General features: G+C 51.6%; 1 protein-coding gene across 1 annotated transcript in view; it reads right to left on the reverse strand.

Annotated features, from left to right (window-relative positions):
- CAPN5 (calpain 5) overlaps positions 1-17,015 on the reverse strand; it is a 49,761-nt gene extending 32,746 nt beyond the window's left edge. The window contains exons 1-2 of the mRNA XM_057377725.1: positions 16,935-17,015; positions 1,363-1,539 (exon numbers count right to left, since the gene is read on the reverse strand). Of these exons, the coding sequence (XP_057233708.1) occupies positions 1,363-1,524 (162 nt within the window). The 5' untranslated portion in view covers positions 1,525-1,539; positions 16,935-17,015. The remainder of the gene's footprint in view (positions 1-1,362; positions 1,540-16,934) is intronic.
- Between the last annotated feature and the right edge of the window lie 179 nt (positions 17,016-17,194).

Genomic DNA, 17,194 nt, shown 5'->3' on the forward strand with positions numbered 1-17,194 from the left:
GCAAACTTTGCCCCTCTACAAGAGGATGAACTAATGTGTGTGCCCCTGAATGCAAACCAGCAAGAGGCTCTCAGATACATCCCCTCATGCAAACAAGGGGAACAAACTAAAACACACCCAGGGCTTTGCAGAGACCCAGTGTCCAGGCAGAGCTSGCGTGGAAGAGACAAAAGCAGAGCAGAGGGAAGAGAGATCTCTCACAAGGAGCCTGGTGGGATGCTGCAGGGCTCAGCCCCTCTGGCCACACAACAAGGGTCAGTTCAGCTCCATCTCTCCCTTCATACAAAGCCTTTTTGTCCACCCTCCTTCACACTGCCCTGCCCAGACAGACACAGCACTGTCTTGGGAAGGCCAGCTGATTTTTTKGGCTGTCAGCAGGGGCCAAGATGGTGACAGCAGCTCAGGCAACCCTATGACAYTGAAATGCCACCAAGTCACGTATGGAGAAGCATGGGCTGGGCAAAGAGGGCTGCTGCTCCCCACAGAGAGCAAAGCAAACCCAGGGGTGTGAGATGCTGGGATGCTGCCGCTCCTCAAGCACAATTATCACTGCCACCTGGGACTCCTTGTGCCACAYAGCAGTCAGAGCACTGGTCTCGTGGTCAACTCCAGGCAGATAACCATAACAGCACGTACAAATTCCTGATAGCGCACCCAGGCCCTGCTGTGCATCCTTTGGGCAGGCACTGAGGACAGCAGAAGAGGGACTGGCAACACAGGGGACAGGCAATGTTACCCCAGCCTCCCACAGCCTGTGTCCATGAGAGACACAGCAGCATGGAGGAGAGGCAGAGAACTTTTCCCAGAGGAGTGGTTTGTGCACAGAAGAGGAAGGATGGGTACAACCACCCCCTTCCCCAAAGACCCCAAAACCACCTCACCTACCCAAAGCTTCTTTTCCCTTTCCAAATGGACCACCAAGAGAATTCTAGTGGAAGGTGTCCCTGCCCTCAGCAGGAGGGCTGKAGCTAGATGATCTTTAMKGTCCCTTCCAACCCAGACCCTTCTCTGATTCAGTGAGAACATCTTGCCTTGCCGGACCCACCAGCCTGACAGGAGTGCACAACACCAACCCAGCTGCAAACTGGTTTACACAYRGGGAAACTGAGTCACAGAAAAGCCTYCTTTGCTCTTGGATGTCACTAGATGCAGAAAAGCCTGGACCTGAGTGCARCAGGTCTTCCTGGCACCCTAGATGCTCACAATATCAGGTGAGGATAAATAAACACCATTGGGGAGAGGAGATRTCAGCTGGGGCTGGACAGCCTTGGTGAAGGGCACACTGCGCGTTTTTAGGAACACCTGAGAGCAGAGATGGCAGAAAGCTGTGTTGAGGGGCGAGGGGATGATGRGTGCACTTACTTTGGGACGCTTCCACTGAATGCCCTGAATCCTTGACTTGTAGAAGAGCGAGTCGTCGTTGGCGGGGAAGAGCGGGTCCTCAAAGAGCTGCTTCCGCCGCTGGCACTCCTTCTTCAGAGAGGCATAGCGCTGGTTCTCGTACGGCTTCACCGAGGAAAACATCCTTCCCCAGCAGCTCTGGAGGACAGGAGAGCAGGAATGAGACAGGGCAGGGACACTCAGTCCTCCTGTGCAGCATCTGAGTGGCAGGACCGAGACATCATGGCTGAAGGTAGCCACCTCTAAGCCCAATTTTATTTTGTTGATTCCCCAGGACTGGGGCTCCCATTTACCCTCCCAGGCTGGCCAAACACCACCAAACCAGGCACAGGACATGACAACTGGTGTCCAGCTTCTCAATGGATTTGTAACTCCTCTGGGGAAAACACAGCCCTCAGAGGCAAAGGAGGAAAAGACACCCCCTGCAAGATGGGTCTGCAGTTTTGGGGAATGAGCACCCCCACCACAGAGCCTCAACTCACAAAATCATGCATTTCATGTATTTGTCAGAGACAACAATTTCTCAGCAGACTTTATGAAATCTGTTTTTAATTAAAAAAGAGGTCTCCTGGCAGAGCACTATGTGTTTCTGGATTAATTATTCTTTCCTGACAAGCGTCTTGCTTCCAGGGCAGAGATGTGAATTAGCAATCCAGACAACAGCAGGAAACCATTGCTCAAATGCCCCCCAGAGGGAGATCAGCACCTCTCCATCATTGCCTGCTTCATCACTCCTGCCTTTTGGTCACTGGGGACCAACCCTTTGCTCAGGCACAAGCTCTGCATAGTTCCCTACTATTTAATCATGGACTTTTACCAAAGCTCCTTCCCTACAGTTTCTCTGTATTTATTTATAACAGCCATGCACAATCCTTATCTCGCTGGATGATGTCCTTTTTTCAAATGCTGACCACCAGTGACCTCAGTCTGGAAACACCAAGTGGGGTTTCCTAAAGAAATGGGAATTTGTGTGCCACATAACCATAGAATCATGGAATCATTCAGGTTGGAAAATACCTCTAAGATCACCTGTTCCAGCTGTTAACCCAGCACTGCCAAAGCCTTCCATAAGTGACATAATCCCAACTGGAGTCCCCARCATGGTACAACTAAGGGTGCTCCATCCAGTGGGTGGATGCATCCAGCAAGCTGACCTCTCATCCCTCCTCCTGAGACATACAGAAACCATATGCTTGTTGTGGCACTATSACATGTGGTGGGATAACAAAGTTGAGATAATGGCTAATTGAAACCAGCTAATTTGCAAACATCCAAAATCCCAAGGATTATATGATCACTTACTGTTGGCTCCAATTTGAGCAGCAGTGTCACATTCCCTGTTAATGAACCACTGGGATCAGCTGCAGGAATGAAGGTGTCTGAGAGCTCAGCTAATGCCCATTCTGAGCAGAGCAATAGCCCACCCAACCAGCCTTCTCTCCTCTGGGAGAGACAAAAACACTTCACTTCTGCAAAGCTGAAGAGCAAAGCACAGGTTCTAATTGACAGCATTTATCAGCCTGATTAGCAGCACAAGTGCTCATCACTCAGGGCTTAAGTGAACCCAAAATAATCCCCGAGCTGGCTGCTCCACAGGTCTCTGCTGCTGAGCATCAGTTGCTAAAGCAGCTCGTGGGGGGCTTTGTGCCAGCCAGACACCTTTCTCCAAATCACCCACCMTGTCCCAGCCCCACTCCCCAAAGCACAGCCACTGCAAGTAACTGCAAAAAGGGGCAATTAAACCTTTGATTAATTAAATCTGAACTGCAGAGGAAGCACTGCACAGTCTGYACAGGATGGGCTGGGGCAACAGGTGATGCATCTTCCATGAGGAGACCATAGACATGGGGTGGCCAAAAACCCACCTGCCCTGAGGACACAGTGAGCATTCAGGGATGATTCCTCAGGATTGTTGGTTCGAGATTTTACAGTTTATAACAGCTTGTGTGCCAGGGACAGAGAGAGCAGCTCTGCCTCCAGCACCGTGCCTGACCTGCTGTCTTTGGAAACCAGCAAGGACCTGGCCTGTGCAGGTATTCCCAGGCCCAGGTATTAACCCAAATGAGTTAAAATATTTGCAGAGGTATTCACTCACACAGGAGCCTTTGGAGGCAGCCCAGCCATGCACTGAGGTGCTGTAGTATGAAGGGCTCTCAGTGATGCTCACGGGATTTTCTCCCTGCCATCAGCACCAGATGCTTTGTAACATCCCAGATGCTACAAAGAGGCCCAAGGGTATCACCTGCCCTCAGAAAAGCCTTAAAAATAAACGGCCTGATATAAACCTCCAAATAATGCACCAAAATTACTCCTTGTGGAAATGCTGGCAGCCTCATTAAGCAGTCAGGGAATTCACCCAGTAGTCCAATCCACCCCGCTGAGAKGGCCAGGGAAGAGGCTTGCTTCCACATCTCCAGCAGAGGAAGGGATGAAAAATAAGGTGCACCCAGGGAGGTCATGGGGACATCTCAGCACCCCTTTTGAGTAACAAATAGTCAAGTGATAGAGCTCACTGCTACAGAGAGACACTGGGAAAGGATGGTTGGCAACTGCCTTCTGCAGGAATACAACAAACTGAGAGGGGAAGGAAGATGACAAGCTGACATGCAAGATGAATTGCTTGGACTGGTGCATGAACTGGGCTGACAGACGGGGAAGGACATTTCCATGGGAGGTTGTGCAGAAAGAGCCAGAGAGATTAGGAAGGGAACCTGGAAAGGAAGRGAGGAGGGAGGTCTGGTGCCTCTAAAAGCCATGCTCAAGTTAAAGGCAGGAGTTTTGGGYTGCTGGATGCTGCTCTGCAGACAGTACTGTGGCCAAAGGCTGGCACTTGGCTGCTCATTCATAAAATTACTGCTACACCCTGSAGCTTGGAGCTGTGCTTTCCAATGATCCCTGCAACACCGACTTCCACGGGACACCCTGAGCAATGTCCATCCYTAYRAAAACAGGTCATCTCAGCCAAGGARTTCCAGCCTTTCTGATGACCAAATTTGCCTGAATTTTGCCCTGCTATCCCACCCCACAGTGACTGTCACCTTGCCAGCCATCTGTCCTCGCTGCAGGGCTACTCTCACATGACAGCGTGGAGATGGATTTGAGTTGCAAAGGAAATGCCAAGCAGAAGGAGAAGGGATACTGTTCAGGATCACTTAGAAAAACAAACAAAAAAACCACCTTGCAAAATAATTAAAAGGAAGGGGCAGAGGGAACATTCTTAGGGCAGTGTTAAAATTCATTACTCTCTCTAATTTGCAGCATTTCATGCTTACCAGACTGAACCTCACCTCAGTCACATTAAAATGCCCAAAGGCTGTCTAATTACTCTTTGCCTTCTTGCTCCAAGCCCGGAAGCTCCAGGAGCACAAGAACTGGATGTTTTCATGCCTGATTTGAATTAACAACCCTACACTTGCATATGCATGTGTTTGCATTCGAGCAGGGAGGGGAATCTGCACTCACCACTCTTAGCAAAGCTGAATTTTTAGGAACAGTGACATAGGATCCCAACCTCAGTCCTGCCATGAAGGAGTTAAACAAGGAATTACTTCGTTGGAAGACTGAGCCAGACTGATGACTCAGGGCTGTTGTGGACTCCCCTTTTCCCCTCCAGCACCATCCAGGTGCTCCAGCTCTGGCCAGCTGGTAACAGCCAGGCTCTAAGACCTGCAACAGGGAGAAGGGTTCGAAGGGTTTGCATTGGCCAGGACCAAAGAGCTGCTGAAAGGCTCTTCCTTCCTCTCCTACAAGCCTCTTCCTCTCCTTGCCTTCCCTCTGAGAGGCTCCTGCACTTCGGGTAGCCTCACCACGCTTGTGTCATCACAAGGCTGCAGCCTGGCCAGGAGCAATCTCCTTGCTGGTAGATCCCACAGCTGTCTGCCTCCAGTCAGACAAACCCTTTGTTCTTAGAGGATCTGCTGCCCTTCAGCTCCGTTCTCACCAAACAGGAGATGGCTTCCATATCACACTGCCCAGGCACGGGATCAGCCAGGGAGGAGATGGAGCAGGGAACAGGCACATGGCTGCCCAATCCCCAACCAGGTGCAATGGTACGGGGCTCAGTATTGGGGTGTTCAGAGCAGCAGCCAGGCTTTTTCTAGAAATGATATTTAAATAATTTTTTACAGCCTCCTTGGGTGCTTCAGTTGATGGACACGGGGCAGCACCAGGGTTATCTTTTCACCTCCCAACACAAAAGTCCAGCTCAGCAGAGGGAACCCTGTGGATAAAAACAGAGTTTTATCCACTGTTTCTCCAGGATCCAGGGAAGAAGGAGCCCCTCCATTGTCATTCACTGTCTACGCTGAACACAAAATAAGCACTCCACACCTCTTGGCCAACAACTCTATGCCAACCACGAACAAAAAAGCCTCAAGCCATCTTAGAATCATAGAATGGYTTGGGTTGGAAGGGACCTTCAGGATCCTCCAGTTCCAGCCCCCCTTATACAGCTCCTCTGGACAACCTGTGCCAGTGCCTGTGCCAGTGCCATTCCCAAAGCCCTTTCCCATTCCCAACCGTGCATGTGCCATAGCTTTGCTTTGGACCCCAAATGGCATGGCCCAGAGCCAGCAGCACAGCRCAGCATCCTGCATTAGCAATGTCCACAAGGAGTGGAAGCTGAAACCACACTGATGGAAATGAGAAAACAAGACATCATTTCTTCCCAAATTGACTGCGGTTAACCAGGGAAGCTAATTCCCACGGGAAGTCATAGGTACCGCATCACCAGATGTTTTTGAGCACAGTTAGACATCTTTACGGACCAGCTGCTTTAGCCAAAATTACTTAAAATTTACAGTGGYTACTTGCTGAAACAAAACTATTGAAGAACAGGGCACTGAAATGTCCCCTTCYGGCCTTTATCTCTTCATCAGGTCATATCTCCCTTCTCATTTWAGAGCTAAGAGCTCTGCTAGGCTAAAGGTGAAATAATAATTTTTACTCTYAATTATGTTTATACCAAGCTCTGATTTTAATCAGTGATTTGCTACAGCACAGATGGCATCCAAATCAGGACACCTTAACACGGTGCCTTTCAGCCTGAGGGTTAATCTTGCATGAGCACACACAGGGACAAGCCATTTCCCCTCAGAAACTCAGCCCCAAAAATCATATKGATGGGGTTAGGGGCTGTTTGTTCTTACTGAGTGAGCCCTCTGCATCAACGTGGCTTTTTGTAAGCATGCAAGTACAGCAAATGCTCCCTGATGAATCCTCTTCCCCTGTGGAGTGGGAAAAAGCATCACTCTCCCTCTGCAGAGATCCTGGTCCCCTCTGCAAAACACTCCAAGATCTATAAAGGAAGGTGCTGTCYAACAGCTGACCATTACTGAAAATAAACTAAAAAAAAAAATGTCCTTTTGACAATGGCATACAGTKATAGGACAAYGGGGAATGGCTTTGAAYCRAAAAGGAGTGGGTTTGGATTTGGTGGCAGGAAGAAATTCTTCACTGTGAAGGTAGTGAGGTCCTGGCACAGGTTTCCCAGAGAAGGATGGGAAAATCCTAAATGGTCCATCCCTAAAAGCATTGAAGGCCAGGTTGGGTGGGGCTCTGAGCAACCTGGTCCAGTGGGAGGTGTCCCTGCCCATGGCAGGGGGTTGGAACAAGATGGTCTTTGAGGCACTTCCAACCCAAACAATTCTACAGTTCTATGAATCAAAATAAATCTTTCATTTAAAAGTGCATTTTAACCAGGGCCAGGGAAAGGGCGGGGTTGCACATCCTGGCAGGAAGCCACTGCCAAGTGACTCGGTGTCACCAAAACACGCCTCGCTGTCAGAATCTGCACAAAATCTGCACAAAGATAAGATGGCACATTTGGAGGCTGTTTCCGGTAAAGCACAGTGATTTTGATCAGACTGGCTTTATTTCTTCYGGGTTTTTTTCCTCCAGAACATCACTCCTTTATTGCTTAACAGCAAGATGACAGCACAGGGAGAGACACAGCCAGCCTGCAGGTCTGTATATAGAACCCACACAGGATGGGGATTTTTTTCTCCTGGGAAGGCCAGGGTTAACAGGAGGGTCTGGGCATCCTTSAATACCCATTTCCTTCAGGAGCCAGCTGGGTGTGCTGACCAGGAGCTCCCTTTGTGCTCGGATGACTCAGGGGGACAGAGGCCATTGACTGGGGAGTTCCTCATTCCTTGCAGATATGAGTCACTGCTCACAATCACAGTCAGATGTTGGAGCTGCAGGAAGGAAAAAAAGAAAGGTAGCCCCACACTGGGAATGCTCTCCCAACCCTGTGCTGGCTCCAGCTCTGCCTGGCCACAGCTCTGCACACAAGTTGGGCTTGTGGAACCAGCCCGACCGGCCCTTCCCGCAGCACAGATGGGACCAGGGCACACGTCTGAAGGCATCCTGGCACAGGATGGAGTAACAAGCTCAAAGCAAAGCTGGTGGCAACATCTTCCACCTGGAACCTGGAGAGACATAGGAACAGCAGAGAGAGGGATGGAACAGCAAAAGGTGGTGCTGGCAGGGAGACAGACCCAAAAGCAGTGCAAAGAGCAAGGCAGTGACAAGCCACCAGGCAGCCAGCCTGGGCTGAGGGAAAGCACAGACATGCTCAATATATTCACCATTCAGGATCCTGCTCATCCCAACCTACTCATGGTTTGGGAAGAACAGAAGAATTAATTTGAGGGTACCTTGCACATGCTGTCTGATCCCTGAGCCAGCATTACTGGCTCTGTTATGTTAGGCTTGCTTCCCAGGCCACAGCGGGGTTAAAAACCCTTAGAGATCAGCAGGAGTCGCAGGACAAAGCAACAAAAGGTGAATTAATGGGCTCTGCCAATGCCAAGTCCCTGGAGACAGCCATGACTTCACTAAGCCCTCAGCCTCAGCACACCCTGACCCTGGTTAATAATTGCAAGGAGCAGCACAGTGTGCCAGCAACACCAAAGCACTCCCAAGCTCGCTCAGGAGCCAGTGCAGCCTCCAAAGAAACACCTTTGTGCAGGAGAAGGCAGGAACCCTCTCCAGCACGTGACACTGCTCACACAGAGCAGGTTTTCAGGCACTGGAAAAATACAACCTAKGAAGAGCAGACACACACACAGCATCGAGCCACCTGCACCAATGGCCATCCAGCCACACGGCTCCTGCTCATCCCAAAAGGGCTGTCACCCCACACAAGGATCACGTTGGACACAAACCACACATCCCATCCTTCTCAGCATGTTTTGATCACCAGGAGAGGAGAGGATGCTATCATTGCAGGATCTTTTTATTATGTATTTTTATTATTTATTCAGTATTCCTAATTGAACATCTAGACCAGCTTCTTTCAAATCTAGTCCCACTGACTCCACTGGAAGCCTTGCACCACATCAATACACACACACTGGTTTTCTTACCAGCTTGGCAAAAAAATTATGGTCTAAAGGCAGGGCCTGTACCTTTGTGAGGTGGACAGAGGGAAGAACAGAAGAGTCACAAGGCATTGCTTGACAGAGCCATGTGAGCCTTTTTCTTGGCCATTGTGGGCCACAAAGGCACTTATTTAAGCTGAATAACTGGAAAATCCATTCAGAAAACTCATCATTAGGGCAGATAAAATGCAGCACGTCTCCATGCAAATGCTCTGCCTTCAATAGCTTCCCCAGCCTCTGGGATGATTAAAGCAATTGAACTTCAAAGAGGGCGCAGAGACGCGTGCGGGAGGAGCAGAGCAGATAACGGGGCTGCAGCCACTCTGCAGGACAGCGAGGAGAGGCAGCTGGATCCTGCAACATCATCCCTCCCAGGCTAGCTGTGATGTTTGTCCTTCTGGCTGATCCAGAGCATCCCTCCTGCAGCTTCAGCACTGAGCCCTTGAGWACACGCCCTGTCTCTCTCTGGGGGTGCTCAAGGTGAGGATGGATGGGGCTTGGAGCGAGCTGGTCTAGTGGGACATGTCCCTGCTGGAATGAGATGATCTTCAAGGACCCTTCCAACCCAAACCATTCTGTCATTCTATAACAACACCATCCCCAAAGGGTTCCTTCTCTCTCCATCACCTTCAYCCCTTGCTGCAGGCAGAGCCCAAAACTCTGTCCCCACAGAGGCCTGAAGGTGCAACCAAGTCCTTGAGGTCTCCTCTTGAGAGGCTCCTGGCCATTCCAGAAATTTATCTGCTGAACAGTTCCACYTCAAGCAGGACACAATCATCTCCTGCAATTCCAGCTGATGGGGGCTCCACACCACAGGCTTTGCCCCAGCCCTACAGCTCCTTGCCTCAAGTCAGGACCCAAAACTCCGCCAAGGCTCCCAACTTCGGCTAATAAACCATTTTAGGATTTTTTCTTTGCCTGTCCCAAACCTGAAGTGAAGCACTCTGGTCCATCTCTTGGGTCCTCCATGTTAATTTTTCTCTTTGATACAACCTCAACCCCCTTGCCAGTCCCTTCCTGAGACYCACATCCTATAAATTCCAAAGCCACAACAGCAAATACCAGACCACACCTGGTTATTGATTGATAAGAACATTCTTCTTATCTGAAAAATTTTCAGAATCACGATCTGAAATTTTCAGCAAGATCTGATTTTTTTTCAGCAATAGCAGCAAGATCTGATTTTTTAAATTTAATTTTACCTCATTTTCCCTCTCTGTCTTAAATGAATTTTTCTTTCAGAAAAATTTCAGAAAAAAATTTCAGACTATTCTAAAGCATCACAAGTAGAAAAGTCTTATTTATTTAAAGGCTTGTAAGAACTGACAGTGTTTGTGCTTTTGAAGAGGGAAGCCTGTCATAGGCAGATTGGACACCTCAAATTTGTGAGATTTTTAGAAATCCTTGTTACTAGACCCACTCAGCACTTGCARGTTGAAAGGTCTGAATGTAAGTTTCCACTGTCTTAGTCTGAGCTCTCCAAACTGTGTTTCTGCCTTGGATGCTGCAGCTCCYCCACCCTCCCAGCCAGCTTTCCCCCCACTTATTCCTTCATTTCAGCAGTTCTGCCCTTCTCTAAACAGAGATAAGAGTTTGCCACACCACTGTTGGAGCAGAAAGGCTCAGCTTTCCTCCCCCTCCAGGGAGGTGGATATGGGTCTCAATGCTGGGCACTGCACATTTTCTCCACTCAGTGTTCCAGATCACTTTCAGAGTCATCAAATTATTTGGGTCAGAAGGGATCTTAAAGGTCATGAAGTCCAAATCCCTCTGCCATGGGCAGGGACACCTCTCACTTTTCAGATGAGGATTTCTCCTCTTTTGAAGAGCTATTGCTCTGCAGCAGCCCAGCATAGCTGGTGCTTGCTCCTGCTACCACAGCTGGCAGCTGGATCCATCACCCTGCACTCACCTAAATAAAAATGTCCATCTCTGCTCTGATGTCTGTCTGGATTCTCTCCCCTAAGCAGTGCTCAGAGCATGTCCCTAACACAGGCTCAACTGCAAGCAGGAGAGTGTGGGCCAGCGGCCACCATCCCCATCCTGTGCTCACACAGCAGTGCTGCTCTCACTCTGAAAAAGCAGAGTTTGCAGCTGCAGCTTTTATCAAATCAAGGCTTCCCTTTGCTCAGRAGAGAAATCACCTCCCTTAATCAGCCCCAAGCAAACCTCACAGTATTTACACCTGCTCAGACAACTGGTCAGACCAGCTCTTCAAGGCTTTGGGAGCAACAAGCCCGAAACACACTTCCTAGTAAGCTTTTGATTACCAGGGTGTGCCCCAGAAAAAATAAAACAAACCAACCCCAAACCCTGACAGACAAACAGACATGCATCCTTCTGTATACAGGACTGGAGGAACAGCCCAGGAGGGGCTGTGAAGGGATGGAGTCAACCAGAGCCACCTGCATACGGCACCAGGGAAGCTCAAACCAGTTGAAATGTGATGAAAACTGGGATGGAGGGTGCTCGATGCAAGGGAGGGATGCCTTTTGTCACCCAGAGAAATCACTGTATGGATTACTTGAAGATGTAACAAAAACACTCCAGCAGCAACCACGAAAACACCGTGCATTGTGGTTTAAGGGAAGGTCAGGCAGGAGCAGAATGGGAGTTTTGCCCTTTTCACCTGGAGCTCAGAGACTGACGCTGCCTGTCATGCTGCAGCTATTCAGGAAGCAGCATTCTGTGTCCCTGTCCCTGATGGTGAAAGCACGGCCCTGCCCTGCTCTGCTGCAGCCTTGTTTGATAGTTATGCCCAGATTACAGGATAAGCCTTGAAGGAATCAACCTGGGCTGCAGTCTGCCTGTGTAAGGATGAACTGCGGCCAGGCAAGGACAAAATTTCAAAGACTCATAGAATGGTTTGTGTTGGAAGGGACCTTAAAGATGATCCAGTTCCAACCCCTCTGCCGTGAGCCATCTTTCTCTATTCCAGGTTGCTCAGAGCCCCATCCAACCTGGCCTTGAACACTTCAGGGATAGGGCATCCACAATTTCTCTGAGCAGCCTGTGCCAGTGCTTCAGTCTTCTCATAGAGAAGAATTTCCTCCTGATAGCTAATCTAACCCCACCCTCTGTCAGTTTGAAGCCATTCCCCCTTGTCCTATCTCTCCATGGYCTTGTCAAAAGTCTCAGCTCTCTTGCAGCCTCTTTCTGCACTGGAATGTGCTGTAAGGTCTCCTTGAAGCATTCTCCATGGTGAATAACTCCAACTCTCTCAGCCTGTTTCCATAGTGCTCCAGCCCTCTGACTGTCCTCATGGCCTCTTCTGGTGTCTTTCCAACACATCTGTCTCCCGTTGAGGGCCCCAATAAGCTGAGAGAGTCCCTGCATGGTAGGGGGACGGAGCCCTGTCCCACATGTCATTTCAAAGCTCCACATTAAGGTTTCCAGCCTCCCAGCACCGGGGCAGAGTTAAGGTGGTTGGGATGCTTTATAGTCCCCTCTCCCTTTAACCTTCACTCCCAATGGATTGAAGTCACAGGACAGAAGGGAACAGAGATGATGCTCAGATGGATGGTGGAAGGACTAAAACTGGTCATTTTTGCACAAGGGCAAACCAAAGGGCRGGGAGAGCTTTTCTCTGCCAGAGGAGTATTTTAAGGCAAAATGCATCAAAGTGTTATTGAACTGGGACACAGAAGCTGCAGGCAGGGGCTGAGGAGCTCAGTCCAGCCCCTCTGAAGGGCTGGACCAGGCCCAAAGGAGCCAAGCTCTGACCTAGATGCTGCAAACCCCGCGGGCTCCCAGCACGGCTTTGCAGGGCTATCATCTGTCACGTCTCCAGTCCAGGAAGATCCCCAAAGCATGAGGATCTGCAATATTGGCTGAAAAACTGATGCACCACGCAGAAAAACAAAACCTGTGAAGTCTCCTTGGCCACAGAGTGTGGAGCAGRAAGGATTTTTTCCCAGAGAGGGTGAAAAACTCAAAGGCAACCATTCCTATTTCCCTCGAGAGAAGTCGACGAGAAGTCGCCCCCTCGCCAAAGGGGTGCCTCCTACAGCCTAAGCCAATTTAGTAAGAACAAGCTATGGATGCAAAGCCTCCGTGGAGTGAAGGGGAGAGCTCAGAGCAGGTAAAGGGTTAATGCAGCCAGACAGATGCTCCACTGGTGAAAAACCACTGGGTCTGTGTCCATTTCCTGCAGCGCCCAGAGCCCGGCCCTTTCTCCCTGGGTAATCAACTGGAAGTGAGCAGAGCYGGAGTAATCGCCGCACCCACTGCCCATCCGTGACACTGCTGGCGGGGCTGGGAGATGGAGCAGCTCCTTCTGGCCCGCAGCAGGTCAGTGCAAGCCCACAGCCGAGCCTTTGTGCCCCGCAGCTGCTCACAGGAGCAGGTGGAGCTGAAGGCATGAAGATGTAAGTAAATAAATSCTGCCCGAGGGTGCCCTGCACCACCACAGCACGAGCCAAGGAAAGCAGACACCTCTCTGCGGGCTGAGGAGGCTTCTCTGTGCAADGGGTTTCACCTCTGGATCTGCAGGGAAAGGACTTGACACCTCTGGAGATCAGTGAGGAGGAACAGAGTGCCTGATCCCAGCTTTCAAGGCACAGCTGCATCCTTCTCCTCTCTGTATTAACTTGATGCTGCCCTGCTTGGAGAAAGCACAAGGAGAGGAATCTTGGCATCTCTGGACAGCCAAAAATATCCAATAATTAATGCACAAGTGTGAGCAGATTTAGAGGATGCACTCGTTCTTGGTATCATCGTACCCCAGCATGAACGCTGTCTAAATCTCCCCTTGGGATCAGAGCCAAAGCCTTCTTTAAGGCACGGATGCTTTGTTATTAATCCGTGCAGCAACCAGGCAAGAGAGATATGGATTCGGTTTTTTTGAGGCATAATCAAAGACAAAATATCATCTCAGCTGGGCTTCATCTGCTTTGTGGCTGGTCTGGTGGCACACCGGGAAGATGGTGAGACCTGCTTGGCTAACACAGCCCTTCCCAAAGGAGACAGCAGGACAGGGTGTCTGGACCACAGAGTCCCGGCCTCCCATACTGACAGATGCTCAAAGCTCCCTATATCCCAGCCCAGCACCTTGGAGGAGAGGTGATGTGCTCTGATTCACACTCTGCCACCCTCCTCTGACGTGACACAGTTGCAGAGCCTYCAGATAAGCTTAAGATAAACTGAGTGAATTCACACCCAACACCCAAACAGCCCCTAGTTTAAATTGCTCTTGTGCCTGCCAGRAGCKCACCCCTGGGATGTATCYGTACTCAGCAAGCACATCCCCCCWGTGCCTTTGTTTCCCTGGGCTTTTATAGCCTCCTATAACAGCTCTCCATCCCTCTGAGCAGCCTCAGAGCCCTTCTCCCTGCACCTGCTCCAGGCTGAGTTAATCCCTCTCAAGCACCAGATCGCAGAGCCCCGTCCTTCCACGTTAACTCTTCCATACCCATGTCCCACAAACACTCTCTGCCTGCTTCCCATTGCCTTTTCTCAACACTCCCAGGGGCATCCAGGGCCAAAACAGCCCTGAACCCCCAGTCCCGACTATCCCAATATGATTCAATCACTAAACATAGCACAGAGTYCAGGCACAGAGTGCCCCACTGTACAGGCTGGTATCCGACCTAGGGGACAACCCCACAGCCTGAAATCCATCCTCAAGCTCTTCCCCCTCTGGCTGAGCACTTCATCCACCTCTCAGCTTGCTTTCGCAGCCGAATCTCAGCATGAAAAATGAGAATGAGCTCAGATCCTCCCTTAAAAGCTTTAAGCAGATTTAAGCTCGGCTGCGTGGGCTCAATCTGTCCAGCAGTGCCCTTTGTCACCTCCCCCAGCCTCCCCGCTAGCAGAGGGCTCCTCCAGTGACACACTCCCACATGCACTGTGTAGAGCACCAGCACATCCAGGTAAAGGAGACCTGGAGCTTCTCCTTTCCCTAAACATGAGAGCACAGCCACAGCTCAGCCCCCTTCAGCAGCAGTYCTGGGTTTCCATCTCCCCTCACCCCAGACCCTTGAGGATGTCCACAGCAGTTGTCCATCAGCAGCTGAAACCCCCTTGAACAGACAAATGCCATGGGGGACACGGCAGCTGGGCAGGGATTTCCCTGGGCTTRTGGCCATGTCAAAGCCCCTCCTRAGTCAGTTCATACAAGGACTGGGRTGCTGGTGGCAGGGAGCAGRGGGGCTGGATTCTGCCACAAACCTMCTGAGTGCCTTGATCATGTCACTTTGCCCCTGTTTCATGTGTCACTGCTTTGCAGATGGCATTATTCCTTCTGCATGTCACCATGGTGTCCTTACAACATGATGAAGAGGCTTGATTTCTGTCTGAGCAGGGCCTGCTACAGCAAGCCCTGCTGACTTCCTCAAAACCTGCTTTCCCTTTCGCTCATGCCATGATCCTTAACTCTGCTGCCRATGAGAAAGTTTTTCCCAACCAGTTCTGGCACACGGCTGCTGGCAAGCACCAGCCCCTGAGCAGCCAGCCCCATGCACCCAGCAGCACCTGTCCACATGCACCCCTTGCAGGAGGGGTTTAGACCTCAATCCTGCTCCCAAGTGTGAAGGGACCCTCAAAGACCATCTCTCACTCCCTCTTGGGTTTTACAACCCCACKGCATGCCTCATGGGCTGGAGCTGAACCCCAGATGATTCACCTTTAACAACTGATTAAATAAGCAGAAGGCAGCTGATGTTCCTGGGAAGGGCAGGGGGAGATAGATCCCACAGGACAGATGTGCCTGCAGCAATCTGGTGCACCGAGCAGGAGCACTTGGACCAGGCTCTGCACCTYCAGCCACGCCTGACTCTGCTGCTTTTTCCCCTCTCTAGTCCCTGCTGCCCCAAGGATGCTCCCAACAGGTGACACCTGCTCTCCACCTGCTCTTGCCTGTATCCCAGAGTTTGTTTCTCCTCAATTCCCTGTCAATTCACCCTGAGCAGCAGGGCCAGCCCGACTCCCTGCGCCTGCCTGGGGCTATCCACTGCCCATGTGCAAAGTGAGCGGTGAAAAAAGCAGCTCCCTGTGCTGCCTATCCTCCAGTACAACACCAGTTCAGCACACCTGGAACCCAGGCTGGCCCTGGCAGGAGGATCCCTCTAAGACAGAGATGGGATGGAGTTGAAAGGTGCCCTGAGGAAAGCCTGCAGCACGGTCCCGGCTGGATGCAGCKGAGGATTTAAGAGCATTCCCCGCGACACACTGAGCTCCCTGCTCGGCTTCCAGCTCCATTTGCCGTGGCTGCTCTTCCCACCAAGCCCGGAGCTAACACAGCATCCAGGCAGAAATGGTAACCATTTCTAATAAACGATTGGTGATATATCCAAGCAGGACACAAGGTGGATGTGCAGGGCCAGGCGTGCAGCCCATGCTTACCTGAGGCTACCAGCACGGGAGGTGAGCGACAGAACACCAGAGCCACGTCCAGTGGGACACCCACTGCTGGAAAGCACCAAGCTGGTGTCTCAAGTTCAAAATAACATTTTTCAGGGAAGGGAGAAAAGGATGAGATTTGGGAAACCCACATTCATAGCTCTGCTTGGAAACGCCAAAAGCCATCAGCCCCCTGCACCCCAGCAGYGAGTTAGCCTGTCTTGGGAGCGGGAGCTCTCTCTCGCCTCAACTTTCCACGACACTTTCTAAAGGCCCCTGCGTTTGTCTCAAAAAATGGAACAAAGAACAACAGTGAAACCTCAGAATATCTTCTCAGCGCAGAAATCCTACTCTCCAGCCAGCGCCGAGGCCTCACTGCTCAAAGTTTCTGTCCAGCCCGGCTCCACAAACTGGACTGGGGGGCAACTGCGGGGTTTTAACCATCYAGGATGCAACTTTCCGATGCAGCAGCCCCGAGCACCCCGACTCGCAGCACCCCCAAACACCAGCGCTCGCAGCAGCGCTTGCTGAAGTGCTGCTGTGCTCCGCGCAGGGGAGGAGGCGGGCGCCCGCTTCGGGCTTTTTTTCCCAAAAAAAGCCTTACACACACGCACGCACGTATTCAAACGCACACTCCCCCTCACCCGGAACGCAGCTGCCCCCCGGTTCCCAAAGCCACAGGTGCCCCGAGCATCCCCCGAGGACGCGGCGGGACCGCCGGGCGGGGCGCGGAGCCGTGTCCCCGCGGAGGGAGCAGCAGCGGGGCCGCGGAGAGGAGCCACCCCCTCCCGGGGCCGGGGGTCGCCTCACCTGGCCGGGGCTGGGGCTGCTGCCGGTGCCCGGTGCCGCTACCGCCGGTCCGGGCGCGCCGCTGCCCGCAGCGCTTCGCCTCCCGCAAGCACCGCCCCGACGGGCGGGCACGGACCGCGCCTGCGCCCCGCACCGCGCCGGGCTCCGAGCGCCAGCGAGAACCGGCACCGGGATAGGGACACGCCAGCGAGAACCGGCACCGGGATAGGGACACGCCACGGGACCGGCAATGGGAACGGGGATGGGAACCGGCACCGGGA

The sequence above is a fragment of the Malurus melanocephalus genome, unplaced genomic scaffold (assembly GCF_030028575.1).
Source record: "Malurus melanocephalus ecotype Western Australia unplaced genomic scaffold, MMel_1.1 scaffold_322, whole genome shotgun sequence".
NCBI classification, from domain to species: Eukaryota; Metazoa; Chordata; class Aves; order Passeriformes; family Maluridae; genus Malurus; species Malurus melanocephalus.